This window comes from Balaenoptera acutorostrata, chromosome 4, assembly GCF_949987535.1.
Source record: "Balaenoptera acutorostrata chromosome 4, mBalAcu1.1, whole genome shotgun sequence".
Classification (NCBI taxonomy): Eukaryota; Metazoa; Chordata; class Mammalia; order Artiodactyla; family Balaenopteridae; genus Balaenoptera; species Balaenoptera acutorostrata.
In genome coordinates this window covers 150,174,841-150,202,425 of record NC_080067.1, presented here as the reverse complement: position 1 = coordinate 150,202,425, position 27,585 = coordinate 150,174,841, and the positions used below count along the sequence as shown (strand labels likewise).

Here is a 27,585-nt window from a genome sequence, read left to right as displayed (position 1 = left end):
ACTGAACTGTGTCCCCCAGATTTCATATGTTGAAGCCCCATCCCCTAATGTGACTGTATTTGGAGGTGGGCTTTCAAGCATGTGATCAAGGTTAAATGAGGTCATGAGAGTGGGGTGCTGATCCAACAGGACCGGTGTTCCTTGGAGAAGAGGAAGCTATACCAGACACACTGAGGACAGGCTATGTGAGGACAGGGTAAGAAGATGGTTGGTCCCCTGCAGGCCAGGAGGAGAGACCTCACCAGAAGCCCACCTGCCGACACATTGACCTTGACTCCAGGCTCCAGAGCGAGGAGAAAAAGACGCCTGTTGTGTAAGCCGCCCCATCTGTGTTACGGCAGCCCAAGCTGACTTTCCCAATGAAAATAAAAGCGCGTGTTTCAACACTCCGAGGACGCAGCGGTGCGCGTGGCACACAGCCAGCACTCACGTTGAGCTTGATGTTGGGCACCGGGAGCAGGAGGCGTGGGCGGTCGCTGGAGCGGGGCCGGGGGTACAGCGGCTGCGTGGAGTCCCCCAGGAGCTCCCGCAGCACCTGGGCCACGTGGTGCATCTGCACGCGGGGGGCCGGGCGCTCGGGCTCCTCGGCCAGCACCTTGTGCAGCTTGTAGTGGAACAGGCAGGTGGGCTCCAGGTTCTCGTACAGGTAGAGCAGGGTGTCCCACGTGACGAAGTCCTTCAGCCGCACCCCATTCTCCAAGAAGAGCTTCACGAACTCGGGCTTGTTGGCGATGAGGGCGGCCGTCATCATGGGGTACAGCTCTGAGGGCTGAGAGGGGGACGTGGGGGGCCGTGCATTTGGTCATCGCCCCACATAACCCTTATCTCAGTGCCCCCGAGACGGGGGTGCCGGCGTCTCCCGCTTCGGGAGGAGGAGACGTGCCAGCCGCCCCCACTGAGGGCAGAGCTGGGGTCTGGACGAGGCCACCTCAGGGCCTGCCCTCGTTCCGAGGCCCAGCAAGCCCCTCCCCAGGGCCCCCCCCCACGCAGCCTCACCTTCCATTGACGCTCGTCCGTGAAGATCTCGCTCCGGGCGATGTCCACGCGGTTCCACGCCACTGCTAACTTCAGCTGGTGGTCCCAGTTCTCGTGGCCAAAGTGGTCGTGGCTCCGAGAGGCTGCAGGTAAAAGCACACGCGTCAGGGGCTTTGATCTGGGCCTCAAAGCCACTTCCCATCTAACAAAGTCAGAGAGGGAGAGGTGTGTCACCAACCCGTCTCCATCATTTTAATTGAATAGATAAGATGCTCGGTCACGAAATCACCGCCACCCCCCACCCTTCCCCTGCACGCACCTTTATAAAATCGCTTTTCCTTTCAGTGGTAGAATCAGAGAATCTCTGGGTTTCTGTCACCACTTCCACTCACCCCAGCCCTCCACTCTGTCCCCAGCTCCTGGTCAAGCCCCCACCCTAAGTTTAAACTAGACACGGGTGTTTGAAAGGCAGGCATTTCAGATTCATACTCAAAAGTTGGACCACAAAGGCCATCACATTTCCTTCCTTTGCCCTGTTTGCAAAACCACCACCTCACCCAGGTTCTCAGTGCAAGTATCTTGCCCAACTAGTTTCTGCTCTCGCTGGGTTAACATTTTAAAACATGGGTTGTTATTTGGGGAAAAAGAGAAAAGAATTTTGACCCTTACCTCACACCACACAGAAAAAGTAACCTGAGGCAGATCATAAACCTAAATATAAAAGCTGTGGCTATAGAGCTTCCACAATGAAACAGATGAAAATATTTGCAACCGTGGGAAAGGAAAAAATTTCTTGGGATGCAAAGAACATGAATCATAAAGAAAAAAATTATTAAACTAAAATGTGTTAAAATATAAGCTTTCTGCTCTCCAAAGACACCTCGAAGGACATATAAAAGCAGACCATGAGGGGCTTCCCTGGTGGCACAGTGGTTAAGAATCCATCTGCCAATGCAGGGGACACAGGTTCGAGCCCTGGTCTGGGAAGATCCCACATGCCGCGGCGCAACTAAGCCCATGCCCCACAACTACTGAGCCTGTGCTCTACAGCCCGCGAGCCACAACTACTGAGCCCGTGTGCCACAACTACTGAAGCCAGTGCGCCTAGAGCCCGTGCTCCACAACAAGAGAAGCCACCGCAATGAGAAGCCCGTGCACTGCAAGGAAGAGTAGCCCCTGCTCGCTGCAACTAGAGAAAGCCCGCGTGCAGCAACAAAAACCTAACACAGCCAAAAATAATAAAATAAATAAATTTATTTTTAAAAAAAAGCAGACCATGAGCCAAGAGAAAATATGCCCAACACATATATCCACCACAGGATTTGTATGAGAATATATCAAGAACTCATACACCTTAAAAATAAGAAGACAAATAACAAAATAAACACAGACAAAAGATCTGACAGACATTTCACCAAGATGAAATACAAATGGCTAAGAAGCCCAGGGAGACGCAAATCCAAACCACACAGAGATCTCCCTTCATAGCCACCAGGAGGGCTACAGCTTCAAAGGCTGACAGTACCAAGTGTTGGCGAGGATGCAGAACAGCCCAGACCTGCATCCATGGCGTGTGGACGGATGCACAGAAATAAAGTGAAAGCCGATCCTCTGCTACGACAGCCTCCTGCTCTGCCGTCAGGGCTGGCCTGGGGCTGGTGTCCCTCCAGGGTGAGGGGCTGTTCAGCGCAGAGCAAAGGCTTCTGGGCACCAGGGATGTCTCAGCCATGTCAACACTGGTGGGAAGGACAGGGAAGCACTGGCTTCCCTCCCCCACAAGAAGTGGGAGAAGAGGGAAGAGTGAAGTGTGGGCCCGGGGAGAACGGGCTGGAGGGCAGAGGTCAGACTAAGGAGCAGAAGTCGGTCGAGAGCCCTATTGGTCATGAGGACCCCTGCCTTTGGACTCTGCCCTGCGCTGGGGGCAGAGGAGTTAAACATGAGACAGACCGTGGGGAGACAGGAGCAGACTTCCAAGGTTCTTTCTTTCTATGCTAGAATTTTATGAGAAACTATGATGACCACTAAGGGGTAAATCAGTGCAGGCTGCACTCAGATTTCAGGGAAGAAGGTAAGTCGAGAAAGGATCCTGTACCCCAACATTGGTGGTGGGCACCCAGCTGCCCAGTGGGAGCATGAGGTAGGCCTGGCGAGGTCCACCACCACCTGCCCTCTGACCAGCGCATCTGCCCACGGGTGGCATTTCTGGCTCCTCTAGGCTAGGACTCAGGGTCCTGAACCCTCACCTGGCTCCTCCCCCTTGTCCCCACTTTGCCTGACCCTCACCCTTCAACAAGGCCTGCAGGATGGCCACATCCACGTCCTGCTGGCCATCCTTGCCTTCCCGGAAGACAGTGAGCAGCTGCCGCCTCCGGACGATGTCTTGGATCTGCAAAAGACAGTCCCCACGTGAGGTGCCTCTTGCCTCCTCAAAGGACACACACAGAACCAAGGCCCAGGACATGGAGCCAGAGCCCCAGGCAGGAGTCCTAACTGCTTGTGTAGTCAGGGCCACCCCCTCGCCGCCCCCCCAACCCCGGACAGTGAAGATGAAAGATGCATGAGGACCAAACACACGGTGTTTGCGAGTGGCCTGTGGGGTGGAAAACACAGCCCAAGTGTAAAGAATCTTCACCTCACTGATCAGTCACTGATCAACACTCAGTACCACTTAACTGAAGACTTCTCCCCGGGTCCTCCTGCCTGGGGGAGGACCTACCCACCTACCTGTCTGTCCATCCATCCATCCACTCGTCCATCCAATCATCTACCTACCTACCTAGCTATCCATCAGTCTGTGTGTGTACGCATGTATGTATGTAGGTATGTGTGTGTATGTATCTATGTACCTATCTGTTCACCCTACCCACTTGTCTACCTACTTACCTACCCTACCTACCTACCTACCCTTCTATATATCTACCTACCCACTCTATGTATCTATTTAGCTAGTCACCCCACCTACCTATTTATCTATCTACCTACTTATCTATACACCTAGCTACCTACCTTCCAATCTATCTATCTATCTGTTATCTATCTGTCTATTATCTATCTATTATCTATTATCTATTACCTATCTATCTATCTATCATCTATTGCCTATCACCTGTCTATCTAGCTATCACCTATCGTATCTATCATCTCTCAGCTGCCGTGTCTGCCACCAGTAGCTGCCCCGCCTTGAACCCTTCACCCTGAGACCGGGGGGAGCCATCCACTAGTTCCCCACACCCGCAAAGCTTCAGGCTCCTCCCCCAGCTCCCGGCCGCCCCGCCTGCCTTCCCACCTCCTCTCGCAGCCTGGCTGTGCAGCTCCCGCCTCTGTACAGACAGCTCCCACCTAGAGGGCCCCTTGCACACCCCACCTCCACCTCTAAGACCCCAACCTCCCTAACCCCTCGGGGTCCAGCTTTCATGTCAACTCCAAAATACCCCGGGTCTCTCTCCCCAACCGCAATCCCATCTTCCAGCTGAAATCGCTCCAGGATTTAACCCGGCCTTTGATTCACAGGATGAAGTAGCTACTGTGAGTGTGTATGTGCCGACCAACCACTTAGCACTCTCCCAGGTGACCTTGCTCCATCCTCTGAGTTTAAGTACCAATTACCCCTATTCTGCAGGTAAGAAAACGGGATTGCTGAGAGAGGGCCAGCAACTCCTCTGACCCCAGCTATGTGGTGCTGGCGGGCTGGCAGTGAGACCCCCATGGCAGATGTCCACATCCGCCGAGGGCCACACCCGAGTACCTGCCATGGGGCAGACCAGCCCCGAGGTTTGTGGAGTGAATCAGTGATCGCAGCTCTGGGGGTCCTCTCCCCACTGAACGAGAACAACCACTGAGGGCGACCCCCTGGCTTGAGACTGGTGTGTATGAAACACCACTTTCAGGCCTCTACTTGGCAAGGGATTGAAAACACAGGCCCCTTTAAACCTTGGCAGGTTAGATCCACTTCTGAGAATTGCCTGAATAATTTACAGACTAACTGAGGAAAGGCCACAGGGCCGGTCAGCCAATCCCCACCATCTCCACTGGCAGCTGAGCTGACGCCAACAGCAAAAACAATCTCACAGAACATTGGCTTCTAAGGAGGTCCTCTGATGCCACAATAAGACAGACAAGGGCAGGGTCACCGTGCCGCCCACAAAAACTGCCCGGCTCCCCTCGGAGCGGGCCCGCTGCCCTCCCCCTCCCCAGCCCCCATCCGGGGTCCCAGCCCTCCCCGTGGTCCTTGGCTGGTGGGCACAGACCGTCCACGTGGCCCGAAATGGGACGCGGTGGGAGCTAAGCTGCTCCACAGACTTGCCCTGAAAAGCACGTCAAGCGCTTAAAACTGAATTTCCATGAGTTTTTACAGCCTGGCTTTTGCATCCACGGAGCTGGATGAAAGTCACAGACCCTGACTGCTTTGTCAGCCCCAACTTGTTGGGGAAACCGAAGGTCAGAGAGGCACTGACTGCCCCCATCCCACAAAGAATCCTGCTGGGAAATAGAGGTCAGGCGACCTCGGGGCGGGTGAGCCTCTGCCCCCGGGGCTCAGAGTGCGGCCGGATAGCGGGGTCGGCAGGACCACAGGGGCCGCAGGTGCAGGGGTTCTCCGCCGGCCAAGGGCTTCGTGGGTGCTCAGGGCTCAGCCAGCGCTCTCCTTCACACCTACCCCCCTTGGAGGCTGGGGCCATGGCCATGGGTTAGGTTCCCTCTGCAGAGCTCACCGGGGCCCCCGAAATCTGGACTGGGGAGACGGCCAATTCTGAGGCCCATTCCAAATGCCCCAGATCACCCAACTGAGCCAAACAGCCTCAGAGTATGTGAGAGAGAAATTCCTTCTTTTCAGGGCCTGGAGAGACTTCCGTATGCACATTCCTGCGTTATTTCTACCCCCCCTCCCCCGGTCCACCGAGGACCCCGTCTATAAGGGATGCTAGCAAAGTCTACACCCGTCTGTAACCAGTGTTATCTCCCACTGTAGCTACAAAAGAGCAAATACCAATGCACTTTAACGCAAAAATACTGAAATGCAGGGCAACTATGGTCCTGGGCTGTAACAGCCATGGTCTCCCGGGGTCAGGAGAAGGGGCCAAACCAGAGCTCTTGGGGCTGGGAGCACCCACGAGGCTCACGGCTCAGGAGTTGAGGGGATGGGCAGAAAGCGAGGCCCCAGAGCCCCCAGCCCACCCCACAACCAGAGCAGCCCACTTTCACCCAGTTCATATGGTGGTGTTCCAGAAAATCTGTGGAATCCGGTGGGCTAGTTAGAAAATGTCACACTTAAAAAAAACAAAAGAAAGAAAAAAGACAATGAAGAGACCAGGCTAATGGTTTGGATTCCGGCACAGAAAAAGGCCACTAGTAGATCAACATGACATCCGAACAGCCTGAGTTTGGTCAACAGGGATGAAGCAGAGCTCACTGCTAGGTTCTGATAAATGCACAAGGCTTATGTAGGACGTTGACAGCAGCAGAGTTGGGGGAAGGGTAGACAGACACCCTCCACTACCTGTGCTGCCGGCCCACAAATCTAAAATTATTACAAAACAAAGACAGAGAGAGGACAGGCAGGCACACGGAGTACAGCTGAGGCCGCCCTTCCAGCGGTCTGTCTCCGGACTTGTCGCCGCAGGGTCACGTGTGCCCTGCTCAGCACCCAACTCCCCGTGCTCCCACTCAGTACCTCCTGCCCACAGGGCAGAAAGGGTGCCCGTTCGGGGCGTAACTAGCTCCCTCCCAGGTCTCAAGTCTCCAAACCCCCTGGAGAGGGGGACGGTCTCCCGGAACACTGGTCCCAGGACGGGCCCGGGCCTCCGATGCCTCTATCTACAGGTGCACGGGAAGCAGCCCCAGGTCACCACACGGTTCCCAGAACCACGCATGGGCCCCCATCTGGCACGTCTGCCCGACTTGTCGATCCCAGAAGGTCTCCATTAATCTCCCCAGTGGCATTGAGGTCACCAGGCCTGGAGGCTGGGCCGGACCCCGCCACCCACTGCCGTCACCTGGCAGCGCCCCTCTGCCGGAATCTGGGCTCCCCACCCCTCTGCTGCCCCCAGGGCCTCAGCACCAGCCTCCTGCCCGCCCAGGGCAGCAGGGGCCTCTTCCCGGGACAGCCGTGTCTCGTGCCCTGCGGTACCGGCCCAGGCCCAGAGTTCTGCAGGCGAGAGGCTGAGCACGTCCTCCCTTAAGGACAGCCTGCTGCCTCAGCCGAGGGCTTCCCACCTGCCCTGGGCCCACTGCCTTCCGGGCTCACAGCCCCCCACCTTCTGCAGATCACTCCTGTGCCTGCCCCAGGCCTGCTGGTGTCTCCGTGTCTGGTTTTGGCGTGTCCTGGTCCCACTCACCAGGCTGACAGCGTCTTACTGGCTGCAGGTCCACGCCTGGTGACTCATGCGCCCGTGTGCCTCACCTTTTTGGTCCACTCCACAATCCTGCTCTCGGTGAAGGTCTCGAACATCTCCTGGAAGAACAGGCCCAGCTTCTGCTGAATCAGGGAGATGGTGATCTCGGAGATGGGCAGGCTGGCCACCTGGGCAATGACGTCAGCCACTCGTCCCGAACCCTCCACGATCACACATGGGGTGCCGTTGGTGATGGCATTGTAGATGGTCTGCAACACAGGGGCTGACCGTGAGCCCGGGACCTGACTCCTCACCTGCACGGACACCTTCTAATACAGAGCTGCTCAAACAGTGTTGATGTCTGGCTATTGCGAAGTTTACAGAAGACATTTGCTTGGTAGCATGCCACTGCTCAGAGGGCAGAGTGGCTAATCCTGATGTACGTGGGATACACACCCGACACACCACCTCCTTCAGGCCTGTCACTCAACACCACTGTCACGAAAGGTTCGGATGTTTCCACCCTTCGATGTGTGGACACGGGCACCATCTCCAGAAGGAGGGGGCACTGCCAGAGTTCCGCCCCCTCGTTAACCAGGACATCGAGGGAGACCCCCGGAGACCCAGGGTGAGAGCAACCTGAGGAAGGGGTTCTACCCCAGCAGGAAGGACGCCCTGCTCTGGGCCTGAGGAAGCCGTCTGGGCGATGCTGCAGGAGAGCCAGGGTGGGAGTGGGGACCAGATGCATCCCGTCCTCCCAGGGACCCCAGGATCCTGTGTTGACCTCCTGCGGTTACTAAACGTAAACAGACACTTTCGATGATCCCATAAACAGAACGTCATGCTCTTGCCCCAAATCTGCAGGCTGTAATGTCGTCGTGTGTTACTACAGCAGAGGTCAAGTTGGCCCGCGTTCCACGAGGGAGGCCCACCCCACGGCAGAGAGTGGGTTCTGAACAAAGGTCCACGGCAGCTTGTCAAAGCCACTGAGGGTCCTGCTTTACATCTAGCTGCTGGTCCCACGGGGCTGAGGGGGAGCCGAGGGCTGTACTTTGAGAACCCCGCCCGGGAGTCTGGGTGCAGAGCTGCAGAAATCCCCCATGGGCTGCCCGGGGGTCCTGGGGGGGGCATGGGCTCCACCCTTGCCCCAGTCCCCTCTGGAGCCCCTCTTTCTTCTGTGCAGGTCAGGCCCCAGGGCCAAAGCCAGAGCACCCCTCCTGAGGCAGGGCCACTCAGGGGGCTCCGACCCCCCCACCCAGCGGACAGGATCCCTGTCCCCTCTTGCTGATGACCCCCCTGGGGGGCTGGTGACAGCACTTGGGGCAGTCGTCCCACCCACAGCAGGACTTGGCCCCCAAGAGCACACCCCTACCACCCCCCCTGGCCAGGACTCACGTGCAGTGTGCCGGGTCCCCCCTCCAGCACCACGCAGACGATGGGGATTTTGATGGCCACGCCTAGGACGAAGCACAGAGCCCACTTTAGGACCGTGGGCCGCCCCCCCTACCGCCAGCTGCAGCCTAACCGAGTGCACTCCTGTCCCTTTCTGGGGTGGAGGGAAGGCGAGGGCTGTAGACCATCCTCAGCACCCAGGGCTCCCCCAGCTGGTCTGCTCTGCCCGGCTGGCCACTGCAACCAGCCTGTTTTTCCCTGCGGCCCTTTCGTGGCGGCTCAAATCTGGGCAGGGCTGGGGACACGTCAAGCCAACGGGCACCATGCATGGTGCGGGAGTACGGCGTCGCAAGTCCGTCCTCTGGCCAGCCAGCCCCACCCTCAGCCTTTCATCCAGCCTGGCAACCAGGAGGGCTTGTGAAGATTCTAGAAACATCTTTCCCTGGGAAGCAAACATTCTTTCCAAGAGCCCACATGGTCTCGCCGTCCCCAAACACTCACACACCCCGAACACTCCCACCCAGCTTCTCTTGGTCAAAACAAGTTCTCCAGGTGTGGTCCCCAGGCCAGCAGCATCCGTGTCCCCTGGGGACTGGGAGATGCAAGTCCTCACTCCCCGGACCTGTGAATCAGAGACCCTGGGGGTGAACCCACACTCTGGGGACCCCTGACGTGCAATGAAGCTTGAAAACCTCGGCTCAAAGGTGTCCAACCAACCTGCAAATCGTGTGCAAAATCCTGTGTATTTGACCTCCCAACACCCCAGAATCCATCCCATCCCACCCACAAGGGAAGAGATGTCAAGGTCCAAGCTTTGACTACTGCACGCTCTGATTTCTGAACTGAGACGTGTTTGTGATGTAAAGTGACCGTAGGATGCTGTGACCTCAGTGCCTGCCCGAACTTTCCTTCTGCTGGTTAAAAGGGACGCGAGAAGATGAACCCCTGAGCAAGTGTACAGACATCCAGGTGTGTTCGGACCACGCCCCTTCAGCGTCCCACCTGCCGAATGTCCCGGTCACGGCCAGCGGAGCCCCAGACACCTGGACCAGCCTGCTCCCCTCTCCCCCCGAGCACCCTGGAAAGCGTGCCTCGCTCACCTCCCCTTTCCTTGGTCTGCTCCGATATGAACTTCTCTAGCTTCGTCCTCAGGGGGATCTCGACGCCGTAGCGGCCGTGGGTCCCGTCGTCCACAAGGACGAAGTGGGAGTGATTGCTGTCCAGACAGGTCAGGTGCCCCTGGCCGTCCTCGTCCATGACATACTCAGCTGGGAAGCCGCCCTGGGTACGGGGAGGAGGTGGGCAGGGACAGACGGAAAGCTCTACATCTTTCCCACCGAGAACAGGAGCTCCGTCAGGCTGGATAAGTGACCCCACCCCCCAAGGTATCAGGCTCTAATGCCTGGAACCAGTAAGTGTGCCCTCGTTTGGAGAAAGGTCTTTGCAGACGTGATGAAGCTAAGGATCTCAGCACGGGAAGATTAACCTGGGTCATCCAGGTGGGTCCCAACTGCCACGACAGGTGTCCTTAGAAGCGGATGCAGAGGAAGAGGAGGGGGCCACGTGACCAAGAGGCAGAGACTGGAGTGACGCGGCCACCAGCCAAGGAAAGCAGCAGCCAGCAGCAGCTGGCAGAGGCAGGGAATAGCTTCTCCCCCACAGCCTCTGGAGGGAGCCTGGCCCTGCCGACATCCCAAGTTTGCCCGGGTGGTACTGGTCTTGGAGTTCTGGTGCCCAGAAACGTCAGAGAGTACATTTCTGTTGCTTTCAGCCACCAGCTCTGTGGTCATTTGTCCCAGCAGCCCCAGGACCCAGATCCAGGAGGGGTGGCTGCCGGACCCACGCACACGGCCCCTGGTGTCCACAGAGGATGGCAGGCGGTATCGCAGGAAGTCTTCTGAGCTCGAAATGGGGAGAAAAGTGCAGCATGATCTTGGAAGTCAGCCAGTCTCCCGTGGCCTCAGATTTCCACTCCGTATAACAAGCATTCAAGACAGAACCGGTCCCGTGCACTAAGCACGTCTGTGACGCTGACGCAAAAGGACAAGGGCCGAGGGGCAGACTGGTCTGATGACAAGAGTCTGTGACGGACGCAAGGAATCACCTTCCAGAGGATGCTCTCCCCAGGAAGTGAAGGCACGCCGCCACCAGCCGGGAAGGGCAAGGGCTCGTTCATAAATCACCCTTCACGGGGCTGTTATAATAACGTCTCCTCAGCAAGTCAAGGAGACTTGTCTTTGGGGCCAGTGTTTCCCCCAAACTTTCCTGACTCCGTGAATTAGGTGGACATGTGCTCATTATGTCACATCTACTGTCCTCCAAAATCTTACTGAAGGAATCGAATGATCTTTTCCACTCACATCCCCACATTTAAGCAATTGCTTCTCAGGGCTGCACCCAGGTGGACGGACGCAGGAAGGCTCTGTCTTCAGTAGGGGAACCAGAGTGTTGTCGATCCTTGGGCTAGAAGGCCAGGCCCTGGGATCTGACAACCCAGGTGCTCACCGGCTGTGTGCTCCCGGCCAAGCTACCGCCTTCTGCAAAGTCCATGTCTCATCAGGGAGGCGTCAGGAGGAGCCCCCGACCAGTGGCGGCTCCAGCGACTCTTGTGTGGACCCATCCCGTGATCTCAGCGGAGGAAACCAGAGTCCAACCAAGGTAGCTACTCGCCTGGGGTCACCAGGGTCCACGGCGTGGGGGCTTGAGCCCGGGTCTCCTGTGTCCCCGTCCAGCCACTCCCCTCCACACTGCATTTACCCTGCTGTCCAGGTGGTGGCCTGTCCGCTGAGCACCCGCTAAGGTCCTACAGCCCCCTCGGCCTCCCCGCTGCGCCCCGCCCCCGCCCGCCCCGGAGCAGCCACCAGCTCACCGCGGGGTAGATCAGGCTCTCCCGGTTATGCAAGGTGCCCCACGTGGCGATTCCGATGGTGACCACCTCCCCTTCATTGTAGCTGCTGCTCAGGCTGAAGTCCCGCACCGCCTCGCCCACCTGCTTCATCACGCCCGTGTGGGACCCCCCGGTGATAATCCAGGCCCCTGGGAAGGAACAGAGGGCCCTGCCACGCACACGCCCGACGCCCGCGCCCTGTGCGCCTCCGGGGCTCACTGCCCCACACCTGCAGCCCCTCTACCTCAAACCGGGGCCTCAGGGAAGCCCCGCCACGATCACGCCCTCCTGCGGCAGCTGGGAGCCGCGGTTCCCCACGTTGCTCAGGCTGGGGCGGGGACAGGAACAGGACCCCCGTCGCTGACTGCAGGCCTCGCCCTCTCTCCCCACCTCCCCGCTGCCTCTCTCTGTCCTGCTCTCGGGAGCACGGCATCTCAGAACTGCCTCTGAATGTGTCTATTTCAAAGCATCACTAGTGGAGAGCCAACCAGAGCTGCATCTGCCGCCATGCGCAAGCCAAGCACAGCAGCAGACAGGGCAGGGTGAGTCTGACCGGCCACACTCCCCCTGGCCCGGGCCTGGCCTCAGTGACCCCCGAGGGCCAGCCAGTCCCAAGGCCCCGACTTGGCCTCCCAGGGACCCTCCGTCCCACCCATCACTCCCAGGCCTGAGCCCCTCCTGTGGCCGGGGCCCTGGTCCCTCCACCCCCGGTGCTACCTGTGGTCTGGGCCACCTTGACCAGGCCTCTTCGGAAGACGCTCTTCAGCCTGGGCTTCATGTTGAAGTCCTTGGCCCCGCCCGTCACGGAGATGAGGAGGTTGGGGGCGTCCAGGCCCCAGTGCTGGGTCATGAGGTGGTAAATCAGGCTGGAGGGTGTGTCCTGGGACAGGCGGACGTACTGCGGGGAGGTCAGAAGACCCCAGAGCGCCCGTGAGCGGCCGTCCCAGCCCCAGAGCCCAGCCGTCCTGCACTAGCAGTGCCTGAGAGCCCCAGCTGGGCGGGGGGATCCTCGCACCCGGGGCCAGACCCAGCGAGTAAAGGGGCCGCGCCCGAGCAGGACACTGCTTGAGGGAAGGGGGAGGCAGGGGCAGGGAAGGGAGGCCGCCCAGAGGAGACCAGCCCCTGGCCCCTGTTCTGGGAGCATCCCAGCCTGAGCCCCATGCCCGATTCCAGGCCACGCCAGCCATCGCATCCTCAGGGTTTGACCGGCCGCTGCCCGCTGCCCTGCCCCCATGCTGCAGAAGACCGCCTCCTCCCTCCCCGCTCCCACCAATGCTCCGCAGAGGACGCCCCCTCTCAGATTAAGCCAGCTGCGTCTGGAGGGGTCTGGCATCGCACTGACACTGGCTCACGAGGGGCAGGGCTTGGGGACGGTGCTGAGGCAGGTGGCTCTGGGGCCGGTGCCCACCCCAGACCGACCCTCCTTGTTCAGCCTCTTTGGCCAAGTGGGCAGCGTCTCAGAGACTCAGAGTCGTCGAGGGGAAAGGTCACACCCGGCTAACAAGAAGCTTAAGGTCCCAGAACCCCAGCACAGAAATAAGTGGCTACACCAGACCCTCCAGGACAGTGCGGCCCAAGAGCTGCCACGGAATCCTGGTTAGAAGGCTGGTTAGAACCAGGGTGGCTGGGCCTCTGATTCAGCAGGTCTGGGGTGGGGTCCAAAAATCTGCTTGGGGATGCTGCTGGTCCAGAGATCACTCTGAATCTGCAGCAGCTGGGAGCCCAGCGGGGCCTGGCCCTCCAGCTGCTGCCGCCCCCCTGCCCCCGTGCTCCCGGGCAGGCCTGGGACCCCGCCCCCCGCTGGCAGGACTCTCGCCTCTGCTCCTGGGTCTCACCGCATCCCCGAGGTCCTCCCCACTGCCCTCCCTCCCCCACCCCCGCCCACCTGTGGCCCGTGTACTCTTCCCACTCCCTCCTGGCAGTGACAAAAGCCATCCAGGCCACCCTGCCCACACCCTGCAGAGCGCCAGCAGCGGCCCTGCCTGCTCCCTGAGGGCACCGCATGTCTCCCGTCTGCCATGCGAGCCCCACCCACTCCGCCCTCAGCGCTGGGCAGGTGGGCTCCACCCTGGGTTTCAGCCAGCCTCCCACTCCCACCCCAGGGAGTCCCAGCCACCTCGGTCACCCACAGTGGGCTCTGGTCCACAGTAAGAGCAACGGAGTCATGGAAACCAACCTTTCCCACCTTCTGGCCCAAGCCCGTGAAGACGATGTCACCAAAGGCGTCTGTTGGCATCTCCTGGACATGCTTTTTCGGGTCCCACTCCTTGCCCTGGAAGGCGTGGGGCCTGGTGGCCTCCTCCAAGTGCTGTTCACGCGTGTAGCCGCACTCACACACCACCTTCCTGCAAAGGCCACTCAGTCACCAGGGGTGACCAGCGCCTGCCCCCGCCCCACTGCGGGGGTCAGAGGAGGCCCAGAGGGGTCAGGATTGGCGGCCCAGCAGGGCGAACGAGGCGCCCCAGCCGAGAGCCGGTGGAGACACATAATCGTCAAGCTTCTAAAAACTAAAGACAAACAAAAATCTTGAAAGTCGGAAATGACACCTTACCCATTAGGAGAAAATAATTCCAACAACTGACTTTGAATCAGAACCAGAAAAAAGTGCCAGAAAGAAGTGACACGACATTTTTCAAAAGACAAAAACTACCGACACAGAATTCTACATCCAGCAAAAATATCCTTCACATATGAAGGGGACGTCAAGACATTCTCAGCTGAAAGAAAACTAGGGAATTTGTCACCAACAGAACTACCCGAAAAAGGTTGGCTAGAGAAGGTTCTCTAAACAGAAACAAAATGATAAAAGAAGGAATTTTGAAATATTTAAAAGGAAGAATGAACAATGGAAAGAGTAAAAGTATGGGTGAATATAGCACATTTTCCTCCTCTTGAATTTTCTGAAGTATGGTTGATGGTTGAAGAAAAATTGCACCATGATCTAACATAATTCTCAGTGCATGTGGACGAAATTTTGTAGATAATTATATTATAAATGGGGAAGGGCAAAGTGTTGTAAAAGGTGGGACTGTTTCTACACTTCATTCAACCTGGTAAATGTCAACACCAGGAGACTCTGATGAGTTTTGGATACATCAGTAGGTAAGTAGATGTCAGTAACATGCGATGAGTTGTGGATATATAATGTAATACCTGGAACAACCACTTAAAAAAAAAAAGCTATGCAAAGAGATACGGTCAAAAACAGCATAGATAAATCAAAATGGAACTCTAAGAATTATTCAGGTAACCCACAGAAAGGCAGGAAAAGAAAAACAGAGAGAAATGTAAACAAGAAAATACAGTGGCAGACTTAAGTCCTAATATATCAATAGTCACATTAACTGTAACATTCTAAATACACTGATCAAAAAAAAACAGAGACTGGCAGAGTGAGTAAAAAAAATAATAAGACCCAATATTTGCCGTCCACAAAAGCCTCACTACAAATATTGTGATGGCGGCCACTCTGCTCCTTGGCAGCAAACAGGAGGCAACTACCAACACACACAACTGGAATGGATGTCAAAGGCATTCTGCTGAGTGAAAAAGCCAATCTCAACAGATCACACTGTGTATGGCTCCATTTATATGACATTCTGGAAAGGAAGCAGTTATAGGGATGAAGAGCAGGTAAGTGGTTGCCAGGGGTTACAGATGGTGGGTTAGAGGAGGTGACCGTGTATCCACTGGTGGAACCATGGGATCTACCAGTAGTATCTTTGCAATTTCCTATAAATATATAGTTATTTCAAAATAAAAAGGTTTAAAAAGCACACAGTGCAGGCTCCAAGCAGAAACTTCTGGACACAGGGCTAGCAGGATACACGTGGTCCCCCAAAGAGACCACCCTGCTACCTCTTTTCAACTGTCACCTTTTGCCCTCTTTGTCTTCGTGGGTTGAAATCGTTTTACTCCTTTACGGCTATTCTTTGGGGTTGCAGGAGAGAGAGAAGACAGCAACTGTGTTCTTTACAGCTTGTTTAATCGGAAATCTACACATTTTTTTTAGAGTCCTGCTTTTGCTAGTAACAAGTGACCTAGAAGACTAGATATAGATGAGACCAAACCAAAAAAGTCCAAAAGCAGGTGAAACCTGAGCCGATGACATGGGGGAAACACGACTGGACTCAGAGAGAGAAAACAAGTTTCCCTGCTGCTTATGGAGTGTTTGTCCTTAGGGGCTTCTGACTCTCAATTTCTCAATCGTTAAATGGGGAAAATAATACGTTGTCTGACCTCGAGCTTTCAAAACTTGTGAGGGCCAAATGAGGTTCTAGATGGGAAATAATTTATAAAATTCGTGCAGGTTAACTAGCCGTGCAGAGGACCAAGGACAGGTGAAGATGGCCACGGCCCACCCTGTACCCCAGTCTCCTGGGCTCACTTGGGTGCCCTTTCTCCACCCACAAGGCACGTCCTTGGCTACCCCTGGTCCCACTACTCAGGCCGGGGCCCCCAGGGCTGGGAGCGCAGGGCCAGCCATGAGGAACTCCCAGCACGCCCCGCACACCTTCCTCGACGACCCCTAGGGACTCAAGTCACTCGCAGACTTGCAGGGCTCTCTCCGAGCACCTCGCGTAAGCTCCTCCGTTTACGGAGGAGAGAGCTGGGTCCGAGGCGGGGAAGAGGGTCGTCAGGACGAGGACCCCTTTTATGATGATCTGGAACCAGACGTGCGTGATCACCGCTGGTGATGCTGTTTCTGGGGTCCTGGGATGTGCCCAGGGTGTTATCACAAAAAGTGCCCCGTCTGGGAGTTCACGCTCCAGCTTGGCCCGAGGCTACCCAAAACTTTCTCATAGGTTCTAACAGTTAGCCTAGAACAGACCCTTTCCCTCCTCTCTTTAAGCATCCCCCCTGGTGGGATTAGATCTTAAGTCAACGTGGCATTCCCAAACCAGACACAAAGCAGGAAACTGCACTGAGACCACTGACCCAGAAATTGAATAATCAGAGAATTTCCTCCTGCACTCGTGGCCTACGTGGGCATAAGTGGGGGCACCCCCGCCAGCCCCTCGGGACAAATGAGGAAGGAGCCGCCACAGGGAGTTACACACACTCAGAGCAACGTCTGAGTGACAGCCCGCTCCACCTGCCACCACCGTAGCTGCTCCTCGCGTGGATCCTGATACCGAGAAAGGTGCTCCTGGAAGTTTCAGAGCCAAACGCATCCTGAGCATCATTTCTTCAAAGCGGGACGGAGACACTGAATGAGGAGGGAGCCCCATTTCCGTCTCAAACTGTACCCCAAGCCTCACTGACTCCTGTGGACGTTTCTGCACTGGCTCAGAATTCAGAGGAAATGATGGGGCAGAGGCTTGACGGATGGTCAAGCCCCCGAACCCCTACCAACCAGACCCAGGTTCTGCAGTAACCGTCTTCAAAGTGCTTTGGAACCAGTGATTCCTGTATGGAAAGCTTGGGTATAACGAGTCGCCTCTGAGGCTATTTTTATAAACCTATTTTTAAAAACTAAAACTGGAGACCTCAGTGCAAAGCACTCTCTACATATTGTCAGGATAATCGGTGTGAACTTGAACTCTGATTACCACCAAGTACATTAGAGGTTGCCAGCCTTGAGGCCGTCATCTGGAGCACGGTGGCCACTTTCCCTGACACGAGGGTCCGCCCCTACCACTACCCGGGGAGAGAGGAGGGCTCTCATCTGAAAGGGAGCCAAGCTGGAGCGTGAACTCCCAAACGGGGCACTTTTTGTGATAACACCCTGGGCACATCCCAGGGCCCCAGAAACAGCATCCCCGTCGGTGATCGTGCACGGCTGGTTCCAGATCGTCATCCTCTTCTATCATCCCCGCAGAGGACGCCCTTCCTCCCTGCACTGTTCACAGCCTGAGCTGGATGCTGACCATCACCGTCCAGCAGGGAAGTAATAAAGTAACTCAGACACGGTCAGAGCTCGGAGAGGACCACAGAGCCACACGATCGCAGCGCCGTCGGCAACTGGCATAAAAGAGAGACACGGAGTGTAGTGGGGGAGAGAGGTGACATCCCAGGGCGCGGTCAGGGAGGGCTCCACGGCAGAGGCAGCGTCCCCGGGGGACACAGGAGTGGAAGTAAGAAAGAGCGAGGCCCGTTTGTGGCAGAGCGCAGGCGAGGGTGTGTCTGGAGGGGAAACGCAAACACGAATCAACCCTGTTTGTGGGGTACGTGGAAACACCCCGAGCATCCCAGGCCGGTACAGACACAGGGACTGTCCCCCACTGAGGCCCCCCGGTCGGCCCTGCTCTGATCAGCCATTCCACGTGGGAACAGGGAAGGGGCCGTAAACACAGAACAAGCCACTCACCCAGCATCGGACAGTTTGGAGCTTTCCACAAAGTACACGCATTCTTTCTTCCTGATATTCTCAGGAATCCATGAACTAAGGTTTCCTTGCTGAGGATAAAAAGGGCACTTTGAGATCCTCAGACAGTCAAATCAACACTCTTCCAAAGACCACATTCCACACCTCGCTCAGACCCGCCTATGCGCCCCGGCACACGTCAGGGGTCTTTCTTCAGAGATGGGAGACCGAGCCCTCCCCATCACCTGCTGGAGGCCCTCGGGAGCAGATCGGGGAGGGAAGAGTGAGCCTGAGGAATCGCTTCCTCCTGGGCCCCGGGGAATGTTCACAGCCCTTTACAGTTTATAGGTCAATGTTGCCTATAAACTGGGAAGCACTGTGCTTCCAGGTTGTGCCCTTCCTCAGGAACAGCGCGATGTGGTGCAAAGGCGGCCAGTGAGCGTCAGGATACCTGCCTATGTCCCGCGGGGCTGCGGGCTGAGACATGAGACACCCTGCTCCCACCCGACCAGGGCCTGTGACATTCAAGTGTCTCCAACACAGGCCTGCCGGGGCTTTCCGTGAAGCCAGCCCAGGACTTGGCGGGTGCCAGGGACCTTCCCTGTCGGGAGAGGACATGCAGTCACTGCGTGGTGATGTGGGTGGAGGGCTTTCTGTGAGGGCGGCCCGGGACCCTAGTGCCTACCCAGCACTTTCCCAAGCGCACCAAGGACAGGAACAGTCCCTGGGCACAGACCCAGCCACCCAGCACTCTCTCCAAGTCCCCTCCGCTAAAGGGCCTTTCTGGGCTGGAGCCCCCAGCTCAGCCGGGTCTCTGGCCTCCCTGGGTGTTCACTGTACCCCACCAGGGCCCTGGCAGACCCGGCGGCACCCAGACCTACCTTTTCACAGTTGCTGAAGGGGTACTGCGACCTCCTGCTCCTGCAGAGGCTGCTGTTGCTTTGCCGGAGGTTGGGGACCATGCCCAGGTCAGCCACCCGCCTGGGCTGCACCCCGAAGCCGTCCTCCTGCCTGGAGCCGGCTCCCTCCCGACGCCTCAGCGTCGCCAGCTCCATCCTGACAGCCCCGCTTCGGCTCCGCAGCACGGGCTCCGTCCTGCCCCCTCGGAATGGGCTTTTCTCCAGCCTGCAAGGCTGAGGGGCCTGGAAGTGAGGTAGGAGGTAGATGCGACCCAGGCTGAGTAGCTGGAGCTTATCAGTCTGAGCAATTAGACATTTCAAGGAAAAGTTAATGGCAGGAGCAGAGGGGAGCTAAGCTCTGATGGAGTAAAAAGATAAGATGACCATGTTTTTCATCCTTGAGATCAAGAAGACCTCCCCCACTGCACATGCACAGAAAAGTTCCTCAGGGGTCAGAAAGGGAGGGGGCATTAGCCCCTAATATGTCCTGTCAACCTCCCAGAGACCCTCGCACTGGAAGCCATCTTGGCTAGAAGATGCGCACGCACACAGGGAAGGGCCCTGAGTCAGACCGGATATGGGAACAAAGCAAGATGATTGTCCAGAGGAAAACAAAGACCTGGAAAACGGCCCCCATATAAGTGATCTAAGCCACCCCATTGCACGTGACTCTCTGAGCCCACCCATGTGTCTATCTGCAGGTATTCTGTTCTTAATAAACTCTTTACTTGCCTCACTACTTTCTGTCTCTTTGCTGATTTCTTTCTTCAAAGCAGACAGGAACCAGGGTTCTGACCCTAGCCACTAGTGCCTGGTGGTCTGGCAGTTAGGATTCGGCACACTCACCACCTTGGCCCAGGTTCAATTCCCAGTCAAGGAACTGAGATCCCGCTTCAAGCTGCCACACCCCACGGCCACCCGAGGTCAGAAGCAGGCCATGGGGGCTGCTGCAGTGGATCGGGGGAAATGGGTCAGATGTGTCCTCGTGCAGGGCCCCATCTGCTCGCCGGTCTGTACATTTTCCTGGCTGCCCAAGCTCTAGCCCCATCGGGCCCTGGGCAGTCTGGAGGCACGTGCGCATCCCCGGGGCCCAGCCACCCACTCATAACCTCAGGTCACTGTGAAGGGCCAGAGAAAGAGTGCCATTCCCCCCCCCACCACTCCCTGTGTGCCTGCTGGTGCCCAGGAGCCCCCAGACCAGGGGGGAAACCACCCGGTCATCATACGTGGTGCTCACGCTGGGGTCTCATCCTCCTGTTTCCACACATGGTTCACTTCCCTTTTTTTTTTTTTTTTTTTTTTTTTTGGTTGTGCAAGGTCTTAGTTGTGGCTCGCTGGCTCCTTAGTTTCAGCGTGCATGTGGGATCTAGTTCCCTGACCAGGGATCGAACCCGGGCCCCCTGCATTGGGAGTGCAGAGTCTTAACCACTGCGCCACCAGGGAAGTCCCGTGGTCCACTTCTTTTGTTTTCCAAAAAGGAAAAAAGCCCCCACTGCCCACAGAGCCGGTTCCAGGGAGCAGCACAGCTCTGCCCTCCAAGGCACAGGTCCTCCAAATAGAACAGATCTCATTTCCTCAAACCCTTTGCTCCGGCTCCGACCTGGTCTCCATCACGGAGACCTCCGTAAGCAGCCCGATCATTTCCCTCGGCTCACAAACAGGAAAAACAAATATGTGTGAACCCCACAGGCCCTCCCTGGAGCCATGGTGCCCACGATGATATCCCATGATGTCCCCCCAGGTCACCCCAAGGTGTCAGCCAGGGAGGAACCCCCCACCCAGCTGCTCCAAGGGTGTGAACGGGGGCCATCTGGGGCAGAGAGCAGGTCACAAGGTCTCCCTCCGTCTCCCGCCCTGAAGCCCTTTCTGGCCATATCACCTTCCCCCACACATCATGGTCACTGATGGACAGTCCTTTCTCTGCCCATTGTTGGGGCCCAGTGTAGGTGGCCCCAAAATATGCCTCAAAGGCATATTGATTATTTTTAATTAGAGTTCCTTAAGAAACGACCAATGCAAGAGGGACACTCTGACCCTCATTTCTGTCTCCCTGAGAGCAGGAAATGTCTCTCGTGTGAAAGGTGCAGTCCCTGCACCTGGAGGTCGAAGGACACTCTTATCATCAAAGATGGGGGATTCAAGGCCGAGAAGCCTGTATAAACCAATCTCATGACCTCTCTCATTGACTAACGCCCAAACTCTGCTTAGATCCTTCACTCGTTGGGCACCCAAAACCTGAGTTTCTTTGTCCTGTCAATTCTTTACAAATTTATACTAAAAAGTATAAAAGCTGCCTGCTTTGGCCACTTCTTAGGTCCCATTTCTATGAATTAAAATTAGTTTCTTTCTCTCCTGCTAATCTGTCTTGTGTAAATTTTACTGTTAGTCCAGCCACGAGAACCCTAGAGGGGCAGCGGAGGGAGTTGCCCCTCCCTAACACCCTTCATCCAGCATCAGCATGCGGTCACTGTGCTCTGGGGAGGGGCGGGGACTTGTCGGGGAGTGAGGCACCCGTCCAGCCCTCATCTGGACCCCCTGGCCCTCCTGGTCCGCCCTCTTCGGGGTCCCTCAGCTCCACACTGGGCACTTGGGGTTCAGCCACCCAGTCGCTGGCGCGCAGGGCTCAGGCCACCCTCACCTCTGCATTCTCATTCCCTCCTCCGGGCAGCTCCCGTCCCCCTTGTTCCTGGGGCAGGGTCACTCCCAGAGGCTCCCACACCTGCTCAGAAGAAGGAGCCAAACCTCCCTCACATGAAAGCACCGGGATAACACAGAACATTGGTACCAGGAGTAGGGGCTGCTGGTACAAACACCTGCAAATGGAAAAGCAGCTTTGGAACCGAGCAATGTGCAGAACGGAAGAGTTCGGAGGGGCGCTAGAAGAAGCCTCCATCGCTGCGGACAGACAGAGCAAGTTTGGTGAGGGGAGCTCAGAGGAGAGGAGAGCTGGAGAGAGGGCCTCAGCCTCCTTAAAGAAGCCTGAGTGGACATGAGCAGGTGTTGGTAGAAAGTGGATGGTAAAGGCCATTCTGACGAGGTCTCAGACGGAAACGAGGACCATGTTATTGGAAACCGGAGGAAAGGGGATCGTGTTATAAAGAGGCAAAGAGCTTGGCTGAACTGCTCCTCTCCTGGTGTTTTGTGGAAGACAGAACTTGAAAGTGATGAAACCGGAAATTCGGCTGAGGAAGCATTGAGGCAAAGTGTTGAAAGTACAGCTAAGGCTTCTCTTGAATGCTTATAGCAAATTGTGAGGAGAGAGAAATGACCTAAAGACGGACTTCTAATCAAAAAGGATTCAGAGTTTAGAGAGTTGGGAGATTCTCAGCCTATAGACAAGGAAAGGAACGAGAAAGCTTGTTCAGGACGGAAGATGCAGGGTGTGGCCAGGTTTGCTAAGGATGTAGGTGGGCTGCTTGTCTTCATCTAGCTGGGGAGACTGGTCAGCCATCTCAACAGAAGCCGGGACCCACGTCCACAACAATGGAAGATTGACCCCAAGGCATTTTGGAGCTCACGGGGCTGCCCTCCCAGCACAGGCCCAGAGTGGGAGGGCATGAGGGGCAGAATGATCTCAAAGGGGGGCCCAGCTGCCCTGTACCCCTCCTATCCTGGACTCCTCAGCAGGAGTGTGGCCCCAGCCAGTCTGGTGTGGCAGCGCCTGCAAGATGCTGTCTCTGCCGATGGGAAGCGTGCACAGCCCTGGGGGTAGCGTGGCTACCTGCCCCCGGATTGGAAGGATGGAGGCGCCCAGAGCCCAGGGCACGCGCCCCGGCAGAGGGCGGCCTCAAGGGCAGTGTGTGGGGCAGGGCAGCCCCAGACCGGTGGAGCCCCTGGCCTGTGATTCCGGGCCAGGAGCGTGCACAGTGGACGGTGCCCAGCAAAGCAGAGGGGCAGGAGCAGCCCCCAGTGGGCCTCAAGGCTTTAGACCTGCTCAGGACCTGTCACCCTGCCTTTTTTCCCAACCTCTCCCTTTTGGAATGGGAATGTCCTCCCTGCGCCTGTCCGTCCACTGTGTTTTGGAAGCACACAGCTTGGTGTGAGCGTGCAGGACCCTATGGCGCCTTCCGGGGGCAGGCCCTTTCCCCACATCCTCTGCTGTACACTTCCTGCCTTGTTTCACATCTGTGAAACCACCCACCCCCTCCCCCACCAAACGGAACATGTTAACTACTTGACTGTGAGCATGTAGCCCCCAGACCCACTGGAGCCTGAGCATCGATCATGTGAGCCCCTGTGACCCTGCCCATTACCTCATCATCAGCCAATCAGAGAACTGATCACAGACCCTGTGACTCCCCCCATCATTTGGCCTTTAACAATGCTTTGCTGAAGGCCATTGGGGAATTTGGGGTTTTGGGAGGCACAAGCCACCCATCTCCTTGCTCAGCCCTGCAATAAACCTTTCTCTGCTCCAGACTCCGACGTTTCAGTTTGTTTTGGCCTCACTGTGCGTCCGTCGGACACACGAACTTGCACTGGGTAACATTGTCTGGTTTCCCAGGTTCACAGCCGGAGAGGACTCTGCCTCGGGGTGAATCTACCTCAAGTCCTCCCACACCTGACTTAGGTAGTATTTAGAGGAGACTTTGGACTCAGACTTTGGAGTGGACGCCGGAATGAGTTAAGATTTGGGGGCTGTTGGGATGCAGTGAATGTATTTTGCATGTGGGAAGGACATGAATTTTGGGGGCCAGAATGCTATGGTCTGACTGTGTTCCCCTAAAATTCCTACGTTGAAACCGCCCCCGAAATGCGGTGGTATTTGGAGATGGGGCATTTGAGTGGTGGTTAGGTCAGGAGGGTGGAGCCCTCGTGAATGGGATCAGGGTACTTATAAAAGAGACCCCCGAGAGCTCCCTGCAACCCAAAGGGGGCCCTCACCAACCCTGCGGGCACCTTGATCTTGGCCTTCCAGCCTCCAGAACTGTGAAGAATAAATGTCTGCTGTTTATAAACCACCGAACGTGGAATTGTGTTACAGTGGCCTGGACGGACCGAGACACGGCAGTGAGCAGCGCTGGCTCTGCAGCCCCTCCAGGGCTTCCTGGCACAGCACTCGTGGTGGAGGGGGCCTTATGCCTGTGTGGCCCTTACAGCACCATCTGCAGTCCTATACAGCAGCTCACCTGGCCTCCCGACCAGCTTCTCAGGGAAGCAGATGAGCAGGAAGTGTTCCAGGTGACCAAAGAGGGAAATGAGGCTCTGAAAAGTGCACAGCCGAGCAGCTAGTCCGTAAGGGGACCTGGGCTAGAGGCGGCTCCCACCCCCCTCTCCAGGGCTCGGTCCTGTACAGGACAAAGAGCAAAAGGATGAGCAATAAAGGACTTGGTCTTAAGAAACTCAAGTGCGTTTGCTCAGATTCACATTTTTCAGACAGTTGCCCATCTCAGACACCCACAGAGGCTTGTGCGGATCTTCTCAAATCCCAGCTGCCAACAGGTCCCTGGGAAACGTGTCAAACACCAGTCCTCCCACCCACCACCCCATCAGACTTCAGGGGACAGAGCCAGCCATGTGTAAGCATTCCCATGCCCAGCTGCAGGGGGGATGCTGGCCTGACCCTCTCCTCCCTCCTCCCCCCGTTCCTCCCCCCAACCCAGCTCCCTGTCCAGCAGCCTAGGCCCCGGGAGAGTCCGGAAGCCCAGCGCTGACAATGACCTTACAAAGCCCCCCATCCAACCTTCTCTGGGGTTCTTCTCCCCAAAATCATATCGTCAGTTGCTTTCTTCACATATCACCTAAAAGCAAACTTGGCCACCCTGTTTTATAGCTAAAGTTCTTCATAAGCAATTAGCACAGGTGTGTTGAGAAAACTCTAAAGGTGAATGACTTCCAAGAAGAGAGACAGTACCTGACTGCACAGGCCTGAATATACGGCCACACCACACGCACAGCCACAAATGCCACCCAGCACAGGGCACTGGCAAGAATGTGAAGCTGTGGCCATAGAGGGGAGTGAGGGAGTGAATGTCCCACTCAGGACCACGGAGACTCACCAAGACAGGGCTCCTCCTGGTACCCCACCCGCCCCAGCCCAGAAGACTCACCAGCAAATAGAACCTCAAGCGGGCCTGGGCACACCGGCTGCGGCCCTATGCGCACCCGCCTCTCCACTCCTCTAAACCCTGCAGCTGCTCCCAGCGGCTCCCGCTCCAGCATCCTTTGAAATCCTGGCTGTGAAAGCACTTTCCAGACTATAAATAGCCACACGCGGGGTGAGGGGCAAAGGAAGTACCAGCCACAGAGGTCTTTGGCGGGGGGTGGGGGGGGGCGGTCGGAGCAAGAGCCTGAGATGGCAAAGTCCCTGATCTCCCCAAGTTGGGACACGGCGCCCCCGGACAGACCGCGCCCAGCCCTGTCGCAGCGCCTGCGTCCCGCGCCGCAGCCCAGCGGACGCCCGCACCCGCGCTGCCTGGGTCCCTGCCTCCGTCCCCGCACGCCCGCCGCAGCCCCGCACCAGCGCCCCAGCCCGGGACCGCGCCCAGCCCTCTGCGCCCCGGCCCACTCAGACCCTAGAGCCTGCAGTCGCCCCCGAACCCCAGCTGCGCCCGCACCCAGGCGGGTGCCTGGGTCTCCGCACCCCGCGGCGCACGCACCCCAGCCTGTGCTCCGATTGTGCCGGCCCGACCGGCGCCCCTGGACCCCTGCGCATCCTCCCCGCGACCCGCGCCTTCGCCGCACCCCGGTGTCCTCCACCCCGGCCGGCGCGCCTACCTGCTCGGGGAGGCCCGCGCCCCCGCGTCACTCGCGCCGCTGCGCAGGACTGCAGCCCTGGCCCCGCGGGGCCGCCCGCATCTCAGGCCCGCAGCGCGCTCTGCGTCACGGCTCCGGAGAGCGCAGCCCGCCCCGTCCCGCGCCCGAGGCCAGAGCCAAAGAGGAGAGAACAGCCGCAGGAGCAGGGTGTCCCAGACGCCCGAGCTGCGGGGTCAGCCTCCCCACATCCCCTCCCGAGAGGCTGGTGGCACGTGCAAACCCGGAGGCAGCGATTCTGGTCAAGTCCAAAGAGCCCTGGGGGGGTGGGGGGGGGGGTGGGCAGGGCTGGGTGGGGATTGTGTCAGCGGGAGCTGGAGACCCAGGGGGCCCCCGGACTGGGTCAACCACTTCCCCTACCGGCCTATCCCTGCCGTCACCTGTCTTCCTGGGGGCCCCAAAGCCAGGAGACCATTCCCAGTAAGGCAGGAACTGAGGCAGCAGGAGGAGCCAGAAAGATGCGAAAGCATAGCATCCACCCTGGCACGTGTTGGCCCCTGGGCCCACAGGTGCCTGATTTCCACCCTGGCTGCCCTGCCCCGCTCAGTCCTCCTGGCTGGAGGGCAGAGGGGACTGACTGTATTCTGAAAGACTGATCCCAACTTTCCCTAAAGGTCCAAACTCCCCGGCCACAAGTCTCTCACCCAACAGAGGCCCTCTGCCCTCTCCTTCCCAGCTGCCACCCCACAAGGCCCCACGGCCACTCCCGGGCCCTTGCTCAGGGTCCAGGGAAGTGAACAGGGTCCTGTGCCTCTCTGACCCCAGGGCCCGGGGGGCTGCCTGCTGACCCTCATTTCCTCCCCTGGGTGTGCTGACCTAGTGTCCAGACTCCTGCCCGGAGCACCCCCCTCTGGAAGGCCCTTCGCCCCCACCCGCCCCTGCCTCTCCGCAAAGCAGCCAGCCGGCAGTGCCACGGGTCCACCGGCCAAAGGCTGGCCCCTGTCTCACCCTCCGGTCATCAGGAGGTTTCTAAGCAGCTTGGGGAAGGTGTCGGAACCCATCAGAGCCCCTTGTACAGCGCTTGATCGTTTTTTCCAGCCACTTTAAAGGCAGCTGGAGCCACTCCTGCAAGGTGGTTGGCACCACGGAGTTAAAGAACAGCAACGGTGGGTGTTACCCAATGGCTCTGGCCTGCAGGACTGCCCGCCGCAGGGGCACAGCCTTCCAGACATCACTGCTGCACCCTCAGAGCCCGCAAGCAGCAAGCGCTCAGTGAGTGGCCGCTACAGGACTTATCCTGCTACGAGGACGGCCACAACCCCAGAAAGGCATCTCAGACCCTAGTCAACAGGCAAAGGAAGAGGAGACCCACCCGTGTCTGCAGCTGCTGGTCAGCAGCTGTGCCCATACTCTCACCCAGGGCTCCTTCCTTGATGCCCTCTGGCCCAAGAGCCATCATGACTAAAAGCACCCTGAGGGGAAGTTAATATTTCATGAGACAGAAGTAACTGCAGGACCATCCGATGGACAGGTGCAGACGGGCTGGCTTTCGTTTCCAGGTACCCCAGGGCCTCTGTGGGAACATTGCTTAAGGTGAAGTATCTCATGAATCAGGCTTCTGACGAAACATATGTGCCCACATTGTTCCCTGTGGGGCTCTTTCCCTTCTAGAGACGAACATGTTTCACAAGAAGGTCCTGTTCCACCTGCCGGACACTGCTGCAAGAGCAATTATGAAATGTCTTTCCCATAAAAATAAAAAGCAGGAACCATAAAGTACAAGAGCAGCAAGTACTGATCTTGACCGAGGGTTGTTTCAAGTTCAGATAAAGGAAATGCAGCGCAGAAGACTTTGTTACAGCACGGGCGTCATGCCCAAGATATAAAGCCCCTTGGTCTGGCAGCGAGAGAAAAACCACAATCGCTGAAAAGATAGTGCTCTAACCGATTAGCATGGCGAGCCCTGGTCATGAATAATACACAGGAGCAAAGAGAGGCCAGGCTGCGGCTCCTTGGAGGAGAGCAGAGGAAGGCGGGGAGGGTCTGAGGGCTGGGAGCCAACATGGCCAGAGCCTAGAGCAGGGGCTGCAGACTTTTTCTGTA

General features: G+C 57.3%; 1 protein-coding gene across 5 annotated transcripts in view; it reads right to left on the bottom strand.

Moving 5' to 3' along the window:
- The window catches only part of TRPM2 (transient receptor potential cation channel subfamily M member 2), a 52,388-nt gene that overhangs the window by 23,957 nt on the left and 846 nt on the right, over positions 1-27,585 (bottom strand). For 2 of the 5 annotated variants that reach the window (XM_057544827.1, XM_057544831.1), the window contains exons 1-12: positions 25,507-25,592; positions 18,772-19,032; positions 17,894-17,982; positions 13,760-13,928; positions 12,301-12,481; positions 11,566-11,732; positions 9,797-9,977; positions 8,700-8,761; positions 7,373-7,573; positions 3,259-3,361; positions 997-1,118; positions 431-769 (exon numbers count right to left, since the gene is read on the bottom strand). In XM_057544827.1, the coding sequence (XP_057400810.1) occupies positions 431-769; positions 997-1,118; positions 3,259-3,361; positions 7,373-7,573; positions 8,700-8,761; positions 9,797-9,977; positions 11,566-11,732; positions 12,301-12,481; positions 13,760-13,928; positions 17,894-17,982; positions 18,772-18,945 (1,788 nt within the window). In that variant the 5' untranslated portion in view covers positions 18,946-19,032; positions 25,507-25,592. Of the gene's footprint in view, positions 1-430; positions 770-996; positions 1,119-3,258; positions 3,362-7,372; positions 7,574-8,699; positions 8,762-9,796; positions 9,978-11,565; positions 11,733-12,300; positions 12,482-13,759; positions 13,929-17,893; positions 17,983-18,771; positions 19,033-23,918; positions 23,997-25,506; positions 25,593-27,585 lie in introns of those variants that run through there. The other 3 variants (XM_057544830.1, XM_057544829.1, XM_057544828.1) reach the window with 3 other exon arrangements.